Source organism: Drosophila takahashii, chromosome 2L, assembly GCF_030179915.1.
Source record: "Drosophila takahashii strain IR98-3 E-12201 chromosome 2L, DtakHiC1v2, whole genome shotgun sequence".
Classification (NCBI taxonomy): domain Eukaryota; kingdom Metazoa; phylum Arthropoda; class Insecta; order Diptera; family Drosophilidae; genus Drosophila; species Drosophila takahashii.
In genome coordinates, this window is record NC_091678.1 from 27,645,065 (window position 1) to 27,661,868 (window position 16,804).

General features: G+C 39.6%; 2 protein-coding genes across 4 annotated transcripts; one reads left to right on the forward strand and one right to left on the reverse strand.

Moving 5' to 3' along the window:
- Window positions 1–2,458: 2,458 nt before the first annotated feature.
- Tsp26A (Tetraspanin 26A) lies at window positions 2,459–6,204 on the forward strand. Of its 3 annotated transcripts, XR_011418121.1 has the most exons (7): window positions 2,459–3,060; window positions 3,124–3,204; window positions 3,266–3,544; window positions 3,620–3,730; window positions 4,018–4,134; window positions 4,225–4,366; window positions 6,067–6,204. XR_011418121.1 is itself a non-coding variant. In XM_017158892.3 (6 exons), the coding sequence occupies exons 1-6, from the start codon at window positions 2,773–2,775 to the stop codon at window positions 4,291–4,293; spliced, it is 945 nt and encodes a 314-aa protein (XP_017014381.3). In that variant the 5' UTR covers window positions 2,661–2,772; the 3' UTR covers window positions 4,294–5,311. The 3 variants fall into 3 exon arrangements, 2 of the variants coding, with proteins under 2 accessions (XP_017014379.2, XP_017014381.3); XM_017158892.3 differs by lacking the exon at window positions 6,067–6,204 and having other exon boundaries at window positions 2,661–3,060; window positions 4,225–5,311; XM_017158890.3 differs by lacking the exons at window positions 3,620–3,730; window positions 6,067–6,204 and having other exon boundaries at window positions 2,467–3,060; window positions 4,225–5,311.
- Window positions 6,205–8,393: 2,189 nt separating this feature from the next.
- On the reverse strand, window positions 8,394–16,772 carry Gal (beta galactosidase). Its single transcript, XM_044393498.2, has 6 exons — window positions 16,534–16,772; window positions 16,022–16,185; window positions 14,299–14,449; window positions 13,622–13,961; window positions 13,415–13,562; window positions 8,394–9,642 (listed from the first exon to the last, which is right to left on the reverse strand). Exons 1-6 carry the CDS (start codon window positions 16,657–16,659, stop codon window positions 8,550–8,552), a joined length of 2,022 nt encoding a protein of 673 aa, XP_044249433.1. The 5' UTR covers window positions 16,660–16,772; the 3' UTR covers window positions 8,394–8,549.
- Between the last annotated feature and the right edge of the window lie 32 nt (window positions 16,773–16,804).

Genomic DNA, 16,804 nt, shown 5'->3' on the forward strand with positions numbered 1-16,804 from the left:
TGATAGATGGCTTCGGTATCCAGCACATCAGGACTCCGATATACTCACCTCAGAGCAATGCAGCGGAACGGGTTAACCGTAGCGTCTTGGCAGCGATTCGCAGCTTCTTGGACGAAGACCACCGGGAATGGGATGCACATCTGCCGGAGATTGAAGTGGCCATCCGGAACGCTGTCCACTCTGCTACAGGAGAAGCGCCGTTCTTCACCGTATTCGGCCATCATATGTTCCTCAACGGTTCCAGCTACAAGTTAGCCAGACAACTCCGGTCCCTGTGCGACCACGAGATGGCGGGAATGCAGACCAAGGACAAGCTTCGGATAATCCATGCCAAGGTTCAGAAGCAGCTGAAGGGCGCATATGAGATGAGCCGACAACGCTATGATAAGCGAGCCCGTACGCTACTCGCCAAACCAGGTCAAGAAGTCTTCCGCCGCAATTTCGTGCTGAGTGACTTCAGCAAATCCTTCAATGCGAAGTTTGCTCGCAAGTTCCTGAAGGCCAGGGTGGTCAAATCTGTTGGCGGCAATGCATACTTGTTGGAGGACCTTCAGGGCCGCAGTCTGGGAGTGTATCACGCTAAGGACATCCGGCTGTGATCTGCAAAAAAGGACACACAAAGTACACAAGCATAGCAGCAACATCATCAATACTTCCCGTCATGCGTGGGCCCCGCGTAAGGCGCCGTTCGAACTGCAGGACGATGTCAGTGCAGTGTTGATTCCTGCCGTATCTCCAAAGCTACCAATTATTTCGTCGTTCTGCTGGGACTCCGGGTAGCGCCTCTCGAAATCTTTGGTTGGTGTTGCAGTTGGAGTCGATTGTCAGATAGATTTTATCGATAGGTCAGGACGATAAGGCGATGGTTTTGGTGGCGCCCCCCTGTGGGGAATCTGGAGGACGATCTGGCCATTTGGAGTAATCCCTGTTCGCTCAGGGACTACTCTCCCGTGGCCTTGAATCCGTCCGATGACCCAGTTTTGGGAGAGGCAAGGGAATATGGCAAGACCGCCATGATGATAGGCAGATTAGAATAGTCGCAGCCATATTGTCCCAGAAGCTGGACGCAGCGGGAGTTACTTGAACAAGTGTTTGTGCAAAAAAACAAAAAAAAGTGAGTGTTAGCGTGTTAGGTTTATTAGTGTACGGTATTAACAAATAATTGTCTGCAGGGCAACCGGGGTCCCAACACCAAGGGCCCCGGAAGATTTATCCCAGAAGATTTATTTTGGAAATACATTTTGGAAGTGAGGTTGGAAATTCTCCTACAACCCATACACACCTTGAAGTGGATCCGAGAGCCTGAGGTGGTTATATCCCTGAAGCCGTTTGGACTCAGCTAGACGACTCCTACCCTGCCTTCCTCGTACGCCGTCCACGCCAGGTAGCCGATCTCCGGTGAGTCCGTTCCGGGGTATCAGTCCCTCTCGCCTTCGGGTCCAACGGCGTCAATTTGCGCGGCGGTGAACGGCCACGCCATTTTATAGACCATCACCATTCCTCGGGGCTTTCCAGGCTTTAACGGCCGCTGGCCTCCAGCGGAATAGCCCTCGTCCGGGATAGAATATCGCCATATATCTAGCCTAGAAGTGGCGGAAAATTATAATAATTAGTCATAAGTATATCTTTGTAAATATTAATGGGAATACTTCCCGTGGTTACTTGTAAATTTATCCGGATCCAGACCCTAAAACCATAGTTGTCCTCAGTGTTGCCTATTGAAAGGGTCGCGAGCCTTAGTTTTCGGTGGGGGAGATTGCAGCGCGCAATTACATCTTTGGCATGTCCCTTCTTTTCCCCAGGAGCTCCTTTGGATTAGGTGACCCGACACACAGATAGTGTGTCTTATTTGCGCCTCGTTTTAGTGTGAGCTCCACCAACAAATGACTGGTGGAGTATAGTTACGCGGCGCCTGCAGACTTTTCCCAGGGAAGCAAGTTCCTCTGCTTTGACCGCCTAAGTATTGAAACGGCGGCCAACTGTGATATTAAAGGCTGAAGAAAGATAAATGAATTAATGCAAGAACAACAATAGTGATGTTAAACTTGAACACTTGTACTTACCACCGATATTAAATGTAATTGAAGACCGAAATGCGTGAGTAAGTCGTCACTGTGGGGGAGATGGAGCTGTCGTAGGCGCGAGGAGTGACTCCGGCAGACCAAGAATGGGTGATGCCTCTGCGGAATCCTCCGGGGCATCCTTGGTTGGGTGGGCGTGCTTGGCTAGGTCATCAATAGCCACCAAAACAATTAATACTTCCCGTCACTTGTAGTTATTTGCCTTTGTTTACGTTTTATATGTAGTGATGACCGATAGTTTAGTGATGTGAGACTGCGTAGTTGTCGATATTTATGTTGCGAGCTGTGGCATTAGGGGGACTCCGCCCTGAGGGAAAACTGAGCTAGCGGCACTGCCAAAAGGAAAATTAGCAGTTCGTAACAATAGCAATAATAAATAAAAATTTACATGTTTTAAGTTCCGTGTAATTTTTTAACAAATAACAGCTGTTTGAAAATTCAACAGGAACCATTTTCTGTCGATCCCTTAATTGCTGAAATTTTTGTTGAATTTTCAACAATTTAGCAATTCAACAGTTTAGGGAATACCCTAATAATATTGCAAATTTTCATTTCCCTTGCTGACGTAAAGATGGTCGGTACTGAACAGTTTCGGTATATTTACACCTGGCCATTAGGCCAACTTGTAATAGTGCACCCACGGTCACACTGTTTAATTTTGGCTATATTTATTATTGTTAAAATTGGAGCAATGCCAGCTGCTGTGCGCAAGTTCCGCCGCGAGACCAGCGAAATCAGCTGCTGCCTGAAGTACCTTCTGTTCGCCAGCAATGTTATCCTTTGGATCTCAGCCCTGCTAGTCCTGTCGGTTGGCATCTGGGCTTGGAGTGAGAAGGACATGTTCCGCAACATTACTCGCCTGCACTTCATCGCTCTGGACCCTGCCTTTGTCCTGATCATCCTGGGCGGCGTAACCTTCCTGCTGGGCTTTATGGGCAGCGTGGGCGCCTTGCGCGAGAACACTTGTCTCTTGGCGGCGGTGAGTATTCCATTGTCTGTGGGATTATCTGAGCCCAGCTAATCGTTCTGCCATTTTCCGTAGTATGCTATATTTTTGAGTGTCCTGCTCCTCGCCGAGATCGGATTCTGTGCCGTGGCTTTCGTGCTTAAGGACAAGGGCTGGGTGAGTTCCAAATGAATGCTTTTTAGTCAGGCGAGCCTATATTAAGATTTGCCATTCCCAGATCAAGGACCAGGCCACCGAGGGATTAAAGGCCTTTATCCGTCACTATCGTGAGGACGCAGACCAACAGAATCTCATTGATTGGATCCAGGAGGACTGGTTACAGTGCTGCGGCATTGATGGACCTAAGGACTGGGACAGCAACAACTACTTTAACTGCTCGTCCATCGCTATTGGCAGCAGGGAGGCGTGCGGAGTGCCATTCTCCTGCTGTCGCAGGCGTCCCCATGAGCTAATCAAGAACAAGCAATGCGGCTACGATGTGCGCAAGGAGGGATATGTAAGTCTGCAGGTTGAGTTTTCCCGACTACTTTAAATGGTCCTCGTATTTCATTCACTAAATGTACGCATGCAGCCTGTGGATAGGAACATTCATGAACGTGGGTGTTTGCGCGCTGGCGAAGATTGGCTGGAGGCACATCTAATTAGTGTGGCGACTTGCTGCGTGGCCTTGTTAGTCGTGCAGGTGCATAAAAAGACCTTTATCATTTTCTTGGGTGTGAATTTATTATCCCCTCATATTACAATCTATAATTTTGTAACGCAAGGGCGGATGACGTTTTCACATGTGTGTTTATAAACAGCATAAGGACATGTCCGTCTGCTTTTTCTATATTATAATTTAATTTAATTTAAATTTAAAGGCTATCTACATATACATTTTGTATATATTTTTGTTTTACATTTCACATTTTTTTTAGTTTTTAATTTGTACTGATTTGGGTTTCTTTCTCTTTTTTTTATTCTTGCCAGGGCATGGAGCTGTCTAAAATAATCTATGAAAAGGGCTGTGTTCAAGCTGGAGAAGAATGGATGGAACACAATTTGATTATTATTTCCACCGCTGTTATTGTTGTAATGTTTTTTCAGGTCTCTGTTTGATTAAGATTTTTTCTTTTTATTATTTTTTTTACCATGTCAAAAGTTAGGCAAATTTTAAACGCTCGAACCTTGTTTTAGATCCTGGGAATTTGCTTTGCTCAGAACCTACGCGTCGATATCTACACTCAAAAGTCAAAGTGGCACTGACAAATCGCTCTTGCTGCCCCAACAGCTATTTAGAAAGACATCCTACGCGGCGGAGGATTGAAGGAACTTTTGGGTAAGCAACTTCGAGCATCTCCTACCTTGAACAAGAATCTGTAACTACTACTCTGCGCTCCGGTTAGTTAACTATTCTATAAATTCCGTATTTACCCGTGTCCTATACATATGTGTCTAACTAAAGAAAATGCATTCCGTCTTCGTGGACATTGACTAATATTAACTAGGTTGCCAAATTTGTTGCTGTTTTTAAGTCGGCGTCCCTTTTCTCAAAAAGAAATACGAAAATAAGAACAAAACATTTGAAATAGATTTTCTAAACTTTTTACAAGGAAAGTGAAAAATGTATCTTGAAATGCAGCTGTGATATATTTTTAAAGAAATGTATAGAGAAACCGAACATAAATGCAACCATTTTCAGCAAATCGAATGAAAATAGCACGAAACTCATTTCTTAACTGAACAAAAACAAACCTACCACAACATGTATTTGTGTTCAAATTAATATTTTAATACATAGATATTTTTATAAGCGAAGAACAACCTCCTTTTGTGTAGGAGTTTTACAAACACAAAACGAAAAAAAAAAACAAGCTAACTTGCTAATTAATATTAATGAGCTTAAATTAGTGCACAAAAAATTGTAAGCTTATATATATTTTTGCAAAAACCAGTTCTATTTGAGCAAAGATTAAGCTAATGTTAGTTTATTTGCTACAACAAAATATAATATGATTTATAAGAAAAAATAAGAACTGCTCCTGTACCTTTTTGAATCTATTTGACAAGCATATGTAATTTGGGAAGACTAATATTTGTTAAAAATATTTTAAAAACCCTTTCTAAATTGTAATATTCTTATTTTTTTGTCTACAAATGTTCATATGTATGTACACCACTGCCCTGAATAGATTATTACATGGTCAACAACTGTTTTGTAATATAAGGTGAAACCTATTTTTGAGTACTCTATAAAAATTCTTGTCTATTAAAAATTGTATAACCCAGTCTTCAACTTATTATACCCGTTACTCGTAGAGTAAAAGGGTATATTGTATTCGTACAAAAGCATGTTACAGCTAGAAGGAACCATTTCCGACCCTATAAAGTATATATATTCTTGATCAGGGTCACTAGCCAAGCCTGTCTGTCTGTCTGTATGAACGCTAAGATCTCGGAAACTACAAAAGCAAGAAAGTTGGGATTACCCACACATATTCTTGGGCTTACTACGCAGCGCAAGTTTGTTTCAGTCGAGGGCCACGCCCTCTTTAACGACCACAATCGCCTAAAATGATTTTAAAAGGTGTCTGGCGACCACACCTTTAATAATTTTGGAAAAGTATAAAGCAGTTTATTGTGTTTATTAATACCTATAAGAATGTAGAAAAAATTCTTTAAATCGGACCATTCTTTATAAAGTTATGCGCGATCAAAGTTTTGTATCTTCATCTCCCTCGCACTCCCTTTAGCTGAGTAACGGGATTTTGATAGTCGGAGCACCCGGCTATAGCGTTCTCTCTTGTTTATTAATTTAAAATAGGCCATAATAATAATGCTGTTCAACAGTAATAGTGACATTAAATACACCAAACTGAAATTGTGGCAATGCTCAAAATTAAAATACCAGAAAATACTTTCCACAATCAATGCTATTACTGATTTAAATTAACATACGTAGACTTGAAGTTGTATTAATAATTGATTTGGCTAGATTGTTTTTATAAAAGCTATATGATATTCTCTTTCGATTCGCAGATTTCTGATACAGCTATTTGCCGTTAAAGTTTGTAAGTCCAATTAGTCAGTATGACCTGCGTATAATTCTCAAGACTATCTACCTTAATGAATCAAACTAGAAAATAGAAGACAATGTCAAAAGTTTTCTCAATGTCATTATATGGTTCTCCTTATTTAAACCGTTCCTCTATCGGAAATCAGAAATCTGTCGTCCAGATAGCATTGAAACATACGGACATATAAATGTAGACTCCTGTAAAAAAAAATGTATGAGAGAAAAGGGCTCTAATAATAGGAAAAGTTGTGTTAGACATAGCAGCTATAAACAAAGAGCCATTGGAATGAGACTGGTATCTTCGGAAAGGCTGTTCCTTTGGCTATACCTTTTTTTCTAAAGTCTATTGCAAAGCGTTCGAGTAACGTTGCGAAATGTTAACATCCTTTTTAAACTAGTCTAGTCCCAGTACTGGAGTAATAGCAGTGCAAAACTTACTTTCGCTGTTAACGGTATAGGGTAAAAGAGATAATTTACATACAATTTTATTGGACTCCTTCGACACTAATCCTTCGATCTAAAATGGTGTATATTAGTTGTGTTTCTTTTTTGACCTTCCTTTGCTATTAAAAATGCGGCTATAGCTCTTTGACGCGGAGGTCCATATTTTTGAAAGTTTATTGTTATACCCGTTACTCGTAGAGCATTCGTGTATTCGATAAAGTATATATATTCTTGATCAGGATCATAAGCCGAGTCGATTTACCCATGTCTGTCTGTCCGTCTGTATGTCTGTCTGTATGAACGCTGAGATCTCGGAAACTACAACTAGAAGGTAGGGATTTCCCACACATATTCTTGGGATTCTTACGCAGCGCAAGTTTGTTTCATTGAGGTGCCACGCCCCCCTAACGCCCACAATCGCCATAAACGATTTTAAAATGTGTCTGGCGGCCACATCTTTTAAGATTTTAAAAATATATAAATTCAATTTTAAAGTGTTAAAAAATACCTATCGAAATGTAGAAGACATTTTTCAAATCAGACCATTCGTTAAAAGGTTATGCGCAATCAAAGTATTATATATCTATCTCCCTCGTACTGCTAACTGAGATAGATCAGATAGTCGGGACACCCACCGACTATAGCGTTCTCTCTTGTTTTTCTTTCTTAATGTCCACAATTCCATTATTCCTTAAAAAAATCGTGTTGTAAACTGTTTGTTTTGCCGCCCTTAACCGCTACCCTTTTGCTCAGCTTGACTGCAATCCGACGCATCGAGCTCTCGCTTGCAGATTCGACCATAAGCGGAACCAATACTGCGACTACCAACCTGCATATGTCATAAAAAATGAAATAAGGACCATGTGTCATCATATAGTAGCCTCTACTATTTTGACCCCAAAAGAAATGTTTAAAGTTTTGCTAAAGACCACTAAGATTTAAGACCAAGAGAATATTTAGTAAGAGGAACCCTTTGGGCACAAAATTTGCCTCCAGGAAATAATTTTTTCAAAAAATCTGGCGAGCGACTAATGTCCCGAACGCAATGAGACTATTTTCACAAATTTGACATTGTCGGAAATTGTTCGTAATTTCTTCAACTGATGGCGCTTAAAGCTCAAATTTAATGCAGCCTTCTGGTATTCTAAGAAACCTTCAGTTAACACTGCGCACAATTTAAACGATCCGTTTGGCCGCTAGGGTCATATACTATTGTGCCCCTTTTACTATTTGGGCATCTATCTTTCCTACTTCTTACACCCTTGCAGATGGTGTTATAATTTCAGTCAAAATTTTGCAAGGCAGTGATATACCCTTGCAGGTTTGCCTACTTAAAATGTTGTTTTTATAATGTCAAAAATCAAAACGCCTACTTTCTACAATGTTTTTTCTATGGGAGTCATAAGATATGGTGGTCCGATCCGGCTCGTTCCGACATATGTACTTTTGGGAAAGTTTCATCGCGGTAGCTTTAAAACTGAGAGACTAGTTTGCATAGAAACGGACAGACGGATTGACGGACATGGTTAGACGGACTCGGCTATTGATGCTGATCAAGAATATATATACCTTATGTGGTCGGAAACGTCTCCTTCACATAATACTCTCTGCAAGGGTATATAAACTTATGCTGGCCGAAGTTAACTTCCTTTCTTGTTTATATTAAATGTCTGTTATGTCTTTACAAACATCTGGCCAAAATACGATCGCAATTTTATAAAATATATGATTATAAAATGTCGGACACAATAAAAGTTTAAAAAAATATAATTAAAATAGTTAACATTATACTGTTATGTAACGAATAAAGTCAATTGATAATAAGCTGAAAATAAGATCGAGTCAGTCAAGCAAGCATCAGCTAATATTTATGTAGAAATATGATAAGAGTTAGATTTACATACATTTGTATATTAATGCTTAACAAAGGTTGTTGACACAAAAATCAATCAAAACTGCTTCGAATAAAGAAATATCAAATACAAATTGACGGATAAATCCACTACTTGAGCGGAACATCTCCTGACTCTCCATCCAGCTGAGCCAATGCGTCAAACTGCACGGCCGGCAGGTCATCGCCTGTCGCTGACTTATTGGCGCGTTGGTACTCGAGGATGACCAGCGAGTTTTCGCCTTCCTTGAGGATTTCGTTAGGCACATACAAAGTAACCTGTGGACCAGCTACGGGCCAGTAGCGTCCGAGATTGAATCCGTTTACATAGGCCACGCCCTTGCCCCAACCGGCCATGTTAAGGTAGGTGTCGGCCACCTCTGTCACCGTCAGACTGCCAGTGTAGAGAATAGGCCCGTTGCGAAGAATGCGTTGCCTAGCTAGAAAAGAGTCCAAACTGTTCTGCTGACTGTGATTGCGACGCCAGAGTTCGATGGTTGATTGCTCCAGCGGGAAAGCGGTGCTCCGCCAGTTTTCTAGGGGCAGGTACCCACCATTGTGCAACTGGAGACTCACATCACCGAAAATGCCCTTTGTGTCATTTGAGATGTAGAAGTTAACGCGTCCTTGGTTCTCCACTAGTAACTGGAGAGTTTTTCCCCACCCTTTGCTGAGCGGCAGCGAGTAGATCTGAGCCTCCCGGGAGAGTGTTCCTACAAGTTCCTGGTCTACAAATACAAGTGCTCGGTCGTTAATCTGATCTATTTTTAATAGAGCAGGGTCCAGGTCCATGCTCGGGAGCTCTGTTTCGTAAAGAACTAGGCCCGAGTACAAGTCCAATTCCTCGAAGGTTTTTGGCTTGGTCGACTCTACAGGATCACCTTTGGAGAGTGCAGCCCGTCCTTCCGCCGAAAGCAGCGTCAACTTGGGTGTCAACTCCACCTTTCCGTAGGCGAGGCGTTTGGCGGGACTCAACGTGATTTCGGGCAGCGGAAGGAACTGACCAATTACATCCTTGACAAGGTCATACTTCGTTGTTACTCCTCCGGCCTCGTCCATCACCGCATCGTAGTCGTAACTTGTAATGTCCGCTGCATATCCGATACCTCCGTCCAGATTGTAATTGGCCCCGGCAGTAAATCCGAAGTTGGTGCCGCCAAAGAACATGTATAGGTTGACACTGGCGTTGTAGCTGAGAATTGTCCTGGAATCATTAAAAGATACGTAAGTAGTATATTAAAATTAAACCATATTATGCAGCAGGTTTTGCAGAACCATTAGCCGTTTATGGGAAATTATCTTGTATTTTGTATAAATTCGAGGTTTTTATACCCGTTACTCGTTGAGTAAAGGTGTATATTGTTTTGGGGATAAACAGGTAGGTAGAAGGAAGCGTATCCAACCCTATATATTCTTCATCAGGATCACTAGCCAAGTCCAACGCTGAGATTTTTGAATCTATGAAACTATATGGTTGGGACTAAGCATGCAGATTCTAGGGGTTCCTACTCAGCGCGAGTTTGTTTTAGCCAAGGCCACGCCCAATCTTACGCCCACAATTGCTTTAAACTTTCTTAAAAACAAAACACAAACTTTCTTAAAAATCTTAACAGATTTTGATAAAGTGGAAATGCGTTTTTTTTTTGGTTTAGTAATCCCTACCGAAAAGTATAACCATTTTTTTAAATCGGCCCACTTATTTATGTTTCCGTTAGATTGCGCCACTTTATCTTCATCATTCTAACATTCATTTAGCTGAGTAACGGGTTTTTGATAGTCGAGGCACTCGACAATATCATTATCTCTTTTTATACCCTTGCAGAGGGTATTATAATTTCAGTCAGATGTTTGCAACGCTGTAAAGGACACGTTTCCGACCACATAAAGTATATACATAGTGGTCCACAGCTTATTTCAACCAGTCTACATCAAAAACTTTAACAGCCCATAAAAACTAAACAAAACATATTATCAAAACATGTGACTAGCGCCTTTATTTATAAGTATGCTACATGCTTGTAGGGCTGGGATAAAAACAATCAAATAAATTAAAAAAATAAAAATATTTTAGCTTAACTCGAGCCCAACCCCAAAAAAAAAAAATAAAAAAAATTTAAACGCAGAACACATCTATGATGATACACATTAGTGTTTAATTATTTTATGGTTTTTTAAATATTTTACAAATATTTTTTTTGAATTAATTACAAAAAAAGTCCAAAAAAAGGCCACAGCTTACTTCAACCAGTTAACAAAAAAATCGAATAAATGAACATACTGGCCAATAACTTTTTTTTTAATTTGTCATGACTACCCTTTTGTTAACTTTACATGGATACAATGCCTTTTGTTATCGTTGCCAAGTAAAAACTACTCTCGACCCTTGGGAAGGACTTTTTGCGTAGTTTCGTCTAAAAATATTGTGTTTTCTAAAATTTTTTCGTTGTGTTGACTTCCAATTTTGTTTTGTGGTAATGTTAAGATACCTTTAATTCATAATCATTAGCTCTCGAGAGCTCTGGATGAGCTGAATCTGCGAAAAAATATGCACTTCCCATGGGTCATTTTTTTAGTTAAATCAAAAATTAATTTATATTTCAAGATCCTTTGAGTTTTTAATTCATTTATCCTTTCGTATTATTGTGACATTTTTTTTTCTATCCTTCCCTATGGCAGCTATATATGGAGTCGTCCGATTTTGTTAAATTTAATTCCAAATTCGGAAATATTTAAAGAAATCATATCCTAGAGTAATAGAGAATACAATAAAAGCCAACGGAGATTTAATTTGTTTCAAATTAATTTCCCAATCATTTTTCGATCTTTCCTATGGAAGCTATATGATATAGTCGTCCAATTTTGATAAAATTAAAATTAAAATTCGGAAATATCTAAAAAGAGTCATATCCTAGAGTAGAAAAAAATACTATAAAAACAAAAGAAGCTAAAATTTATTTCCTATTACTTTCCCAGCTATATGCTATAATCGCCCGATTTTTTTTAATATTTTATTCGAAATTATAAAAAATTAAAAAAGTAATATCCCCAATAGTAGAAGGTAATATTTGTTGTTTTTTTTTCCCATCCTTCGTATGGCAGCCATAAGATATAGTTGTCCGATCCGGTCGGTTCCGACTTATATACTCAAAGTCAATCGCACAAAAACTTTAGAAGTTATTCTAAAACAAGAAAGGAAGTTAGCTTTGGCCAGCCGAAGCTTATATACCCTTGCAGATCATTCCTATTAATTAACAAATCGCAAAAATGTTCAATTTTCTAATATTTCTCATTAATTTTCCGATCGTTCCTATGGCAGCTATATGATATAGTCGTCCGATTTTGATCAAATTAAAATTGGAATTCAGAAATATTTAAAAAGAGTCATATCCTAGAGTAGAAGATAATACAATACAAACCAAAGAAGCTAGAATTTATTTCCTATTACTTTTCCATTAATTTACCGATCGTTCCTATGGCAGCTATATGATATAGTAGTCCGACTTTTTAAATATTTAATTCGAAATTCAGAAATATTTAAAAAATAACATCCCCAAAAGTAGAAGGTAATATTACAAAAAACACCGAAGCTAGAATTTTTTTAACGTTTTCTTTTCCGATTCTTCCTATGAGAGCTATAAGATATAGTTGTCCGATCCGGTTGGTTCCGACATATATACTACCTGCAATAGAAAGAAGACTTTTGGGAAAGTTTCATCCCGATAGCTCAAAAACTGAGAGACTAGTTTGCGTAGAAACAGACAGATGGACGGACAGACGGACATGGCTAGATCGACTCGTCTAGTAATGCTGATCAAGAATATATATACTTTATGGGGTCGGAAACGTCTCCTTCACTGCGTTGCAAACTTCTGACTGAAATCATAATACCCTCTGCAAGGGTATAATTAGTACCCTAACCTCTAAGACTTAAGGGCATCTTTAAGTGTGTTTTACTCGAAACCACGTTTCAAAAGTCCGTGTTCATCGGCATTTCTTAACGGCTTAACCGATTTTTTAGGTAAATACTTTGGACTTTCGAAAAAATTGTTAAAAATAAAAAATTATAAAAAGGGCTTCCCAGGGGGCGGATTTTTTAATTCTTAAGCGAAATGTGAAAACCAAATGGAAATCCGATCATTTTTAGCGGAGGTACAGTGAACACCGCAAAACGCCTTTTTATACCCTTGCAGAGGGTATTATGATTTCAGTCAGAAGTTTGCAACGCAGTGAAGGAGATGTTTCCGACCCCATAAAGTATTTATATTCTTGATCAGCATCACTAGACGAGTCGATCTAGCCATGTCCGTCTGTCCGTCCGTCTGTCCGTTTCTATGCGAACTAGTCTCTCAGTTTTAAAGCTATCGCGATGAAACTTTCCCGAAAGTCTTCTTTCTATTGCAGGTAGTACATATGTTGGAGCGATCCGGATCGGACCACTATATCTTAAGGCTCCTATAGGAATATTCAAACAAGTATACGAAAATTCATTGTAACTTTGTAGGAAGTAGGCGTTTTGATTCTTGACTACTTAAAAACAAAATTTAAATAAAAAAAATAAACGCTGAATCTGGAATCCCTGGAACTGCACCGAGTGAGCATTCTTTTATCTGCAAGGGTATATAAGCTTCGGCTGGCCGAAGGTAGCTTCCTTTCTTGTTTTTTTGCAGTTATTATTAATTTTGATTGGGGAACAACTTTGCATCAAAACATTTTTATTTTAAGCCCCAGGACAAAAGTTGAAAATTTGACTTTAAAAAAAAAAATGGTCTAATTTTCTAACTTTTCAAAGGGTGCTTAATGGGTTAAGAAAATGTTTGTGTCATTTAAACGGAATTGAAGTGCTCTTTCCATAGGTGCCTAAATGTTTATATTATAAGTTCAAAATATGAGCACAGTTAACATTCAAATTTGTGAAAATATCTTTGACTAGGGTTGTATATTGACGTACTCTTAGTTATTTTACAGTTTCAACTTACTTTAACGCATTGGCCACTTCTTGACCATCACGCCTTTGGTTTTGCTCCTGCCAATGGGTTAGCCAGCCAGGATAAAATTCTGAGTTAACCAGTGGGCCGGTAGGCTGCAAGACACGCAGCATTTCCCAAATCTTGTCAATCTCTTGGACTGCAATGTCGTTGAGTAAAATCTTTGTTTTTGGAGTAACCATCACTTTCTTCACTCACTGCGATCAATGCCAAAGTCTGTGGTTGCAAACACGTTCTCAATTTTACCGCAGCTCATTTTCTCGTTGGGGATGTCCACCGTAAAAAGCAGCGCCTTACCGGAAACGTACTTCTCCGTCTCGTCTCGGAGCCAGTTGAGGTAATCGCGATCGCACGCATAGTCCCCGTACTCGTTCTCAACCTGCACCATAATAATCTTGCCGCCGTTGCCCACGAACAGGTGTTGGAGGCGTGGCATCAACTCCGCATACCACTTGCCCACCTCTGAGATGTAGTTGGCGTCGTTAGTCCGCATTTTGATTGTCGGGTATTTGGCAAACAGCCAGTGGGGAAGTCCACCCTATAAAGGTAATGAATATACTTTCTTTCTTCTATACTCAATCAGGAGGACACTTTACAAAAGATTTACTCGTAAATCAGATTCTCTGTCCTCACCTAAGTTAACAAGTTTCTTATTGTTAAATCTATTTTCTTGCAATAAGAAAAAGTCAAAAAACGTAAAGATCTGAGCTACTTTTGATAAAAATATGCACATAAGCACATGCCACTTTTAAATTTAATCAGATTAATTTGAATAAGTTTGACCACCTCTTCTTCCCCATGTAATCCTTTTTTCATAGAAGGTCCCCACTTGGTGATTACGTTATATGTATACGGACAGCCCCTTAAATCCTTACATTATCTCGCTCAGCACAAATGTAGGGGCCGGGACGGAGAATGATATAAAAGTCCTCTTCCTGCGCAATTTCCAAGAACTTGACTTCATTTGCGATTCCCTCAAAGTCGTATTCACCATCATGGGGATTATGGAGCGACCATTCCACATACCTAAAAATAAGAATAAACGATTGACTTATTTTTGCCCATGCCCTCTGCGTAATCACTTTTTTCAGAAATTTAGAACAGTAAAGGAGATCCTATAAATATATACAATGTAGGGGAGAGGTCTGTAGGTTGGTACACCTTTTGTTTTTGATCTCCCATTTCGACATTCACTTATAAAACTATTAGCTTTAAAAAAAAACAATACAACAAATTTTTTTTCTTTATGGAAAACTAAAAAATAAATTTTTTTCGAAAAGTGCCAAAAAACGACACTCTCAAAAAGTGGTCTGTAAGTTGGGACACTTTTAAAAGTCAATAAAACTCACACCAAAAGTACTCCAAACTTTCAGAACATTTTTATACCCGTTACTCGTAGAGTAAAAGGGTATATTAGATTCGTGCAAAAGTATGTAACAGGTAGAAGGAAGCGTTTCCGACACTATAAAGTATATATAGCCGAGTCGATCTAGCCATGTCCGTCGGTCCGTCTGTCCGTCTGTATGAACGCTGAGATCTCGGAAACTTTAAAAGCTAGAAGGTTGAGATTTTCCTCCTACGCAGCGCAAGTTTATTTCAGCCGAGCGCCACGCCCCTCTAACGCCCACAATCGCCCACCAACGATTTTAAAATGTGTCCTGCGCCCACATCTTTAAAGATTTTCGAGAAGTATAAATGCAATTTTGTTGTGTATATTTATACCTATCGAAATGTAGAAGACATTTTTCAAATCGGACCATTCATTAAAAAGTTATACGCAATCAAAATATCTACATATATCTATCTCCCTCGCACTCCCTTTAGCTGAGCTACGATTATAGTCGGGACACGAACCCGAGTGCTGAGTGACGGGTATTAAACAGTCGGGACACCAACCCGACTATAGCGTTCTCTCTTGTTATTTATGTTATTTTAATCAATTATAGTTCATTTTAACTTATTTTCCGTCCATTTTTTAAGAACTTAGACCTATTATTAACACTATGCAGCATCAAAAATTTACCTCGATGGATGCTATATTTTTGGATTCGTTACGAATTCCCAAGCAAAACTGCGTTTTCCAAAAAGTTCCCCGACGCAAGGATTCTTAGCAAAAGGACCTCAAAGTTCGAAAAATGCTGAAATTGAGCAACTTTGCGGAGCTCTCAGAGGCAAATGGATGCATTCTTTGATTCGATGTTAAAGTTTTTTAAAAGATACACTCTTTATCTTTCAAACCCCATACTTAGAATAATTTTAGGATTTTTTTAAAGTCAGAAACAAATTCTAGAAAACGTAGTCACTTTATTTGGTGAAAATGGTACACGAGTGTCGCAGCATAAATCTGGCTTAAGCCTGGCTTCTAATGTTTTACCCAAAAGTTTTGTTACTAAAAAGAACACAAAAAAAAAAATTTTTTTTTAGTGGAAAAGTTTTGAGAAAATGGGTGGTCCCAGCTTACAGATTGTCTCAAACTACAGACCTCGCCTCTATATATATATCAAGAATTCTTTATCAGAATCAACATCCAAGTGGGTTTTAATTTTAATGGTTGATAAATTGTCTGTGACTTTTATTATTTTTAACGATTTAACTTACGTGTCCAGAGCATTCAGACCAGATGCTCGCATCGTGCGCAACCGACTTCGCCAGGACTCGGGCACAGCCCGGAAATAGTGAAACGATCCCGAGACGTAGCGGAAGGGCTTGCCATCCAGGATGAAGGTGTTGGCCTCGTGATCGATCGAAAATCTTGTCTGGTCCTGTTGGAATTTGCGATTTAAGTCGAAAACCGGTTTGACAATCCTACTAAGTTTGCCGCCAATAAAATCATCTGGTTTGACAGCTGGCTTATTCCACGTGAAAAGTGACAAGCCCATTTTAATCAAATCTCAGAATCAATCGAAATTTCGATACAGGATTGAAATAAAGGGTTCGGTTTTTATTTTTATACCCTTGCAGAGGGTATTATAATTTCAGTCAAAAGTTTGCAACGCAAGTGGAGGAGACGTTTCCGACCACATAAAGTATAATTAAGTTTAGATTGATTCTGAGATTTGACCCAAATGGGCCTGACACGTTTCACGTGGAATAAGCCAGCTACGACTTACCTCGAGGGCTTCATTGTCACCGCTCAGACCTACACACAGTCCAACGGTGAGGGCCATCACCGCGATAATTACACAACCACTTACGGCCATCGTCAGCTTTCGAGTGCAGCGACAGCCGCTGCTCATTTTGAGGCCTGACTTAAGAGCGTGCAGAAAGCCTACAAACTTATCGTCAGGAGAAGCTTAAAGCTCACTCGACTCGGATAGATGAAAAATAATGCACAACCGCTCGCTGGTGCTGACCGAAGCACAATGTAAGGGTAATGGATAA

What these genes read in the sequence shown, in the direction of transcription:
- Gal (XM_044393498.2), bottom strand. Translation starts at nt 16,659, where the DNA reads ATGAGCAGCGGCTGTCGCTGCACTCGAAAGCTGACGATGGCCGTAAGT. An exon ending in TTTGTGCTGAGCGAGATAAT is followed by an intron (nt 13,962 to 14,298) that starts GTAAGGATTTAA and finishes TTACCTTTATAG; the next exon opens with GGTGGACTTCCCCACTGGCT. An exon ending in AGACTTTGGCATTGATCGCA is followed by an intron (nt 13,563 to 13,621) that starts GTGAGTGAAGAA and finishes ACGACATTGCAG; the next exon opens with TCCAAGAGATTGACAAGATT.
- Tsp26A (XM_017158890.3), top strand. Translation starts at nt 2,653, where the DNA reads ATGGTCGGTACTGAACAGTTTCGGTATATTTACACCTGGCCATTAGGC. An exon ending in ACACTTGTCTCTTGGCGGCG is followed by an intron (nt 3,061 to 3,123) that starts GTGAGTATTCCA and finishes CATTTTCCGTAG; the next exon opens with TATGCTATATTTTTGAGTGT. An exon ending in ATGTGCGCAAGGAGGGATAT is followed by an intron (nt 3,545 to 4,017) that starts GTAAGTCTGCAG and finishes TATTCTTGCCAG; the next exon opens with GGCATGGAGCTGTCTAAAAT.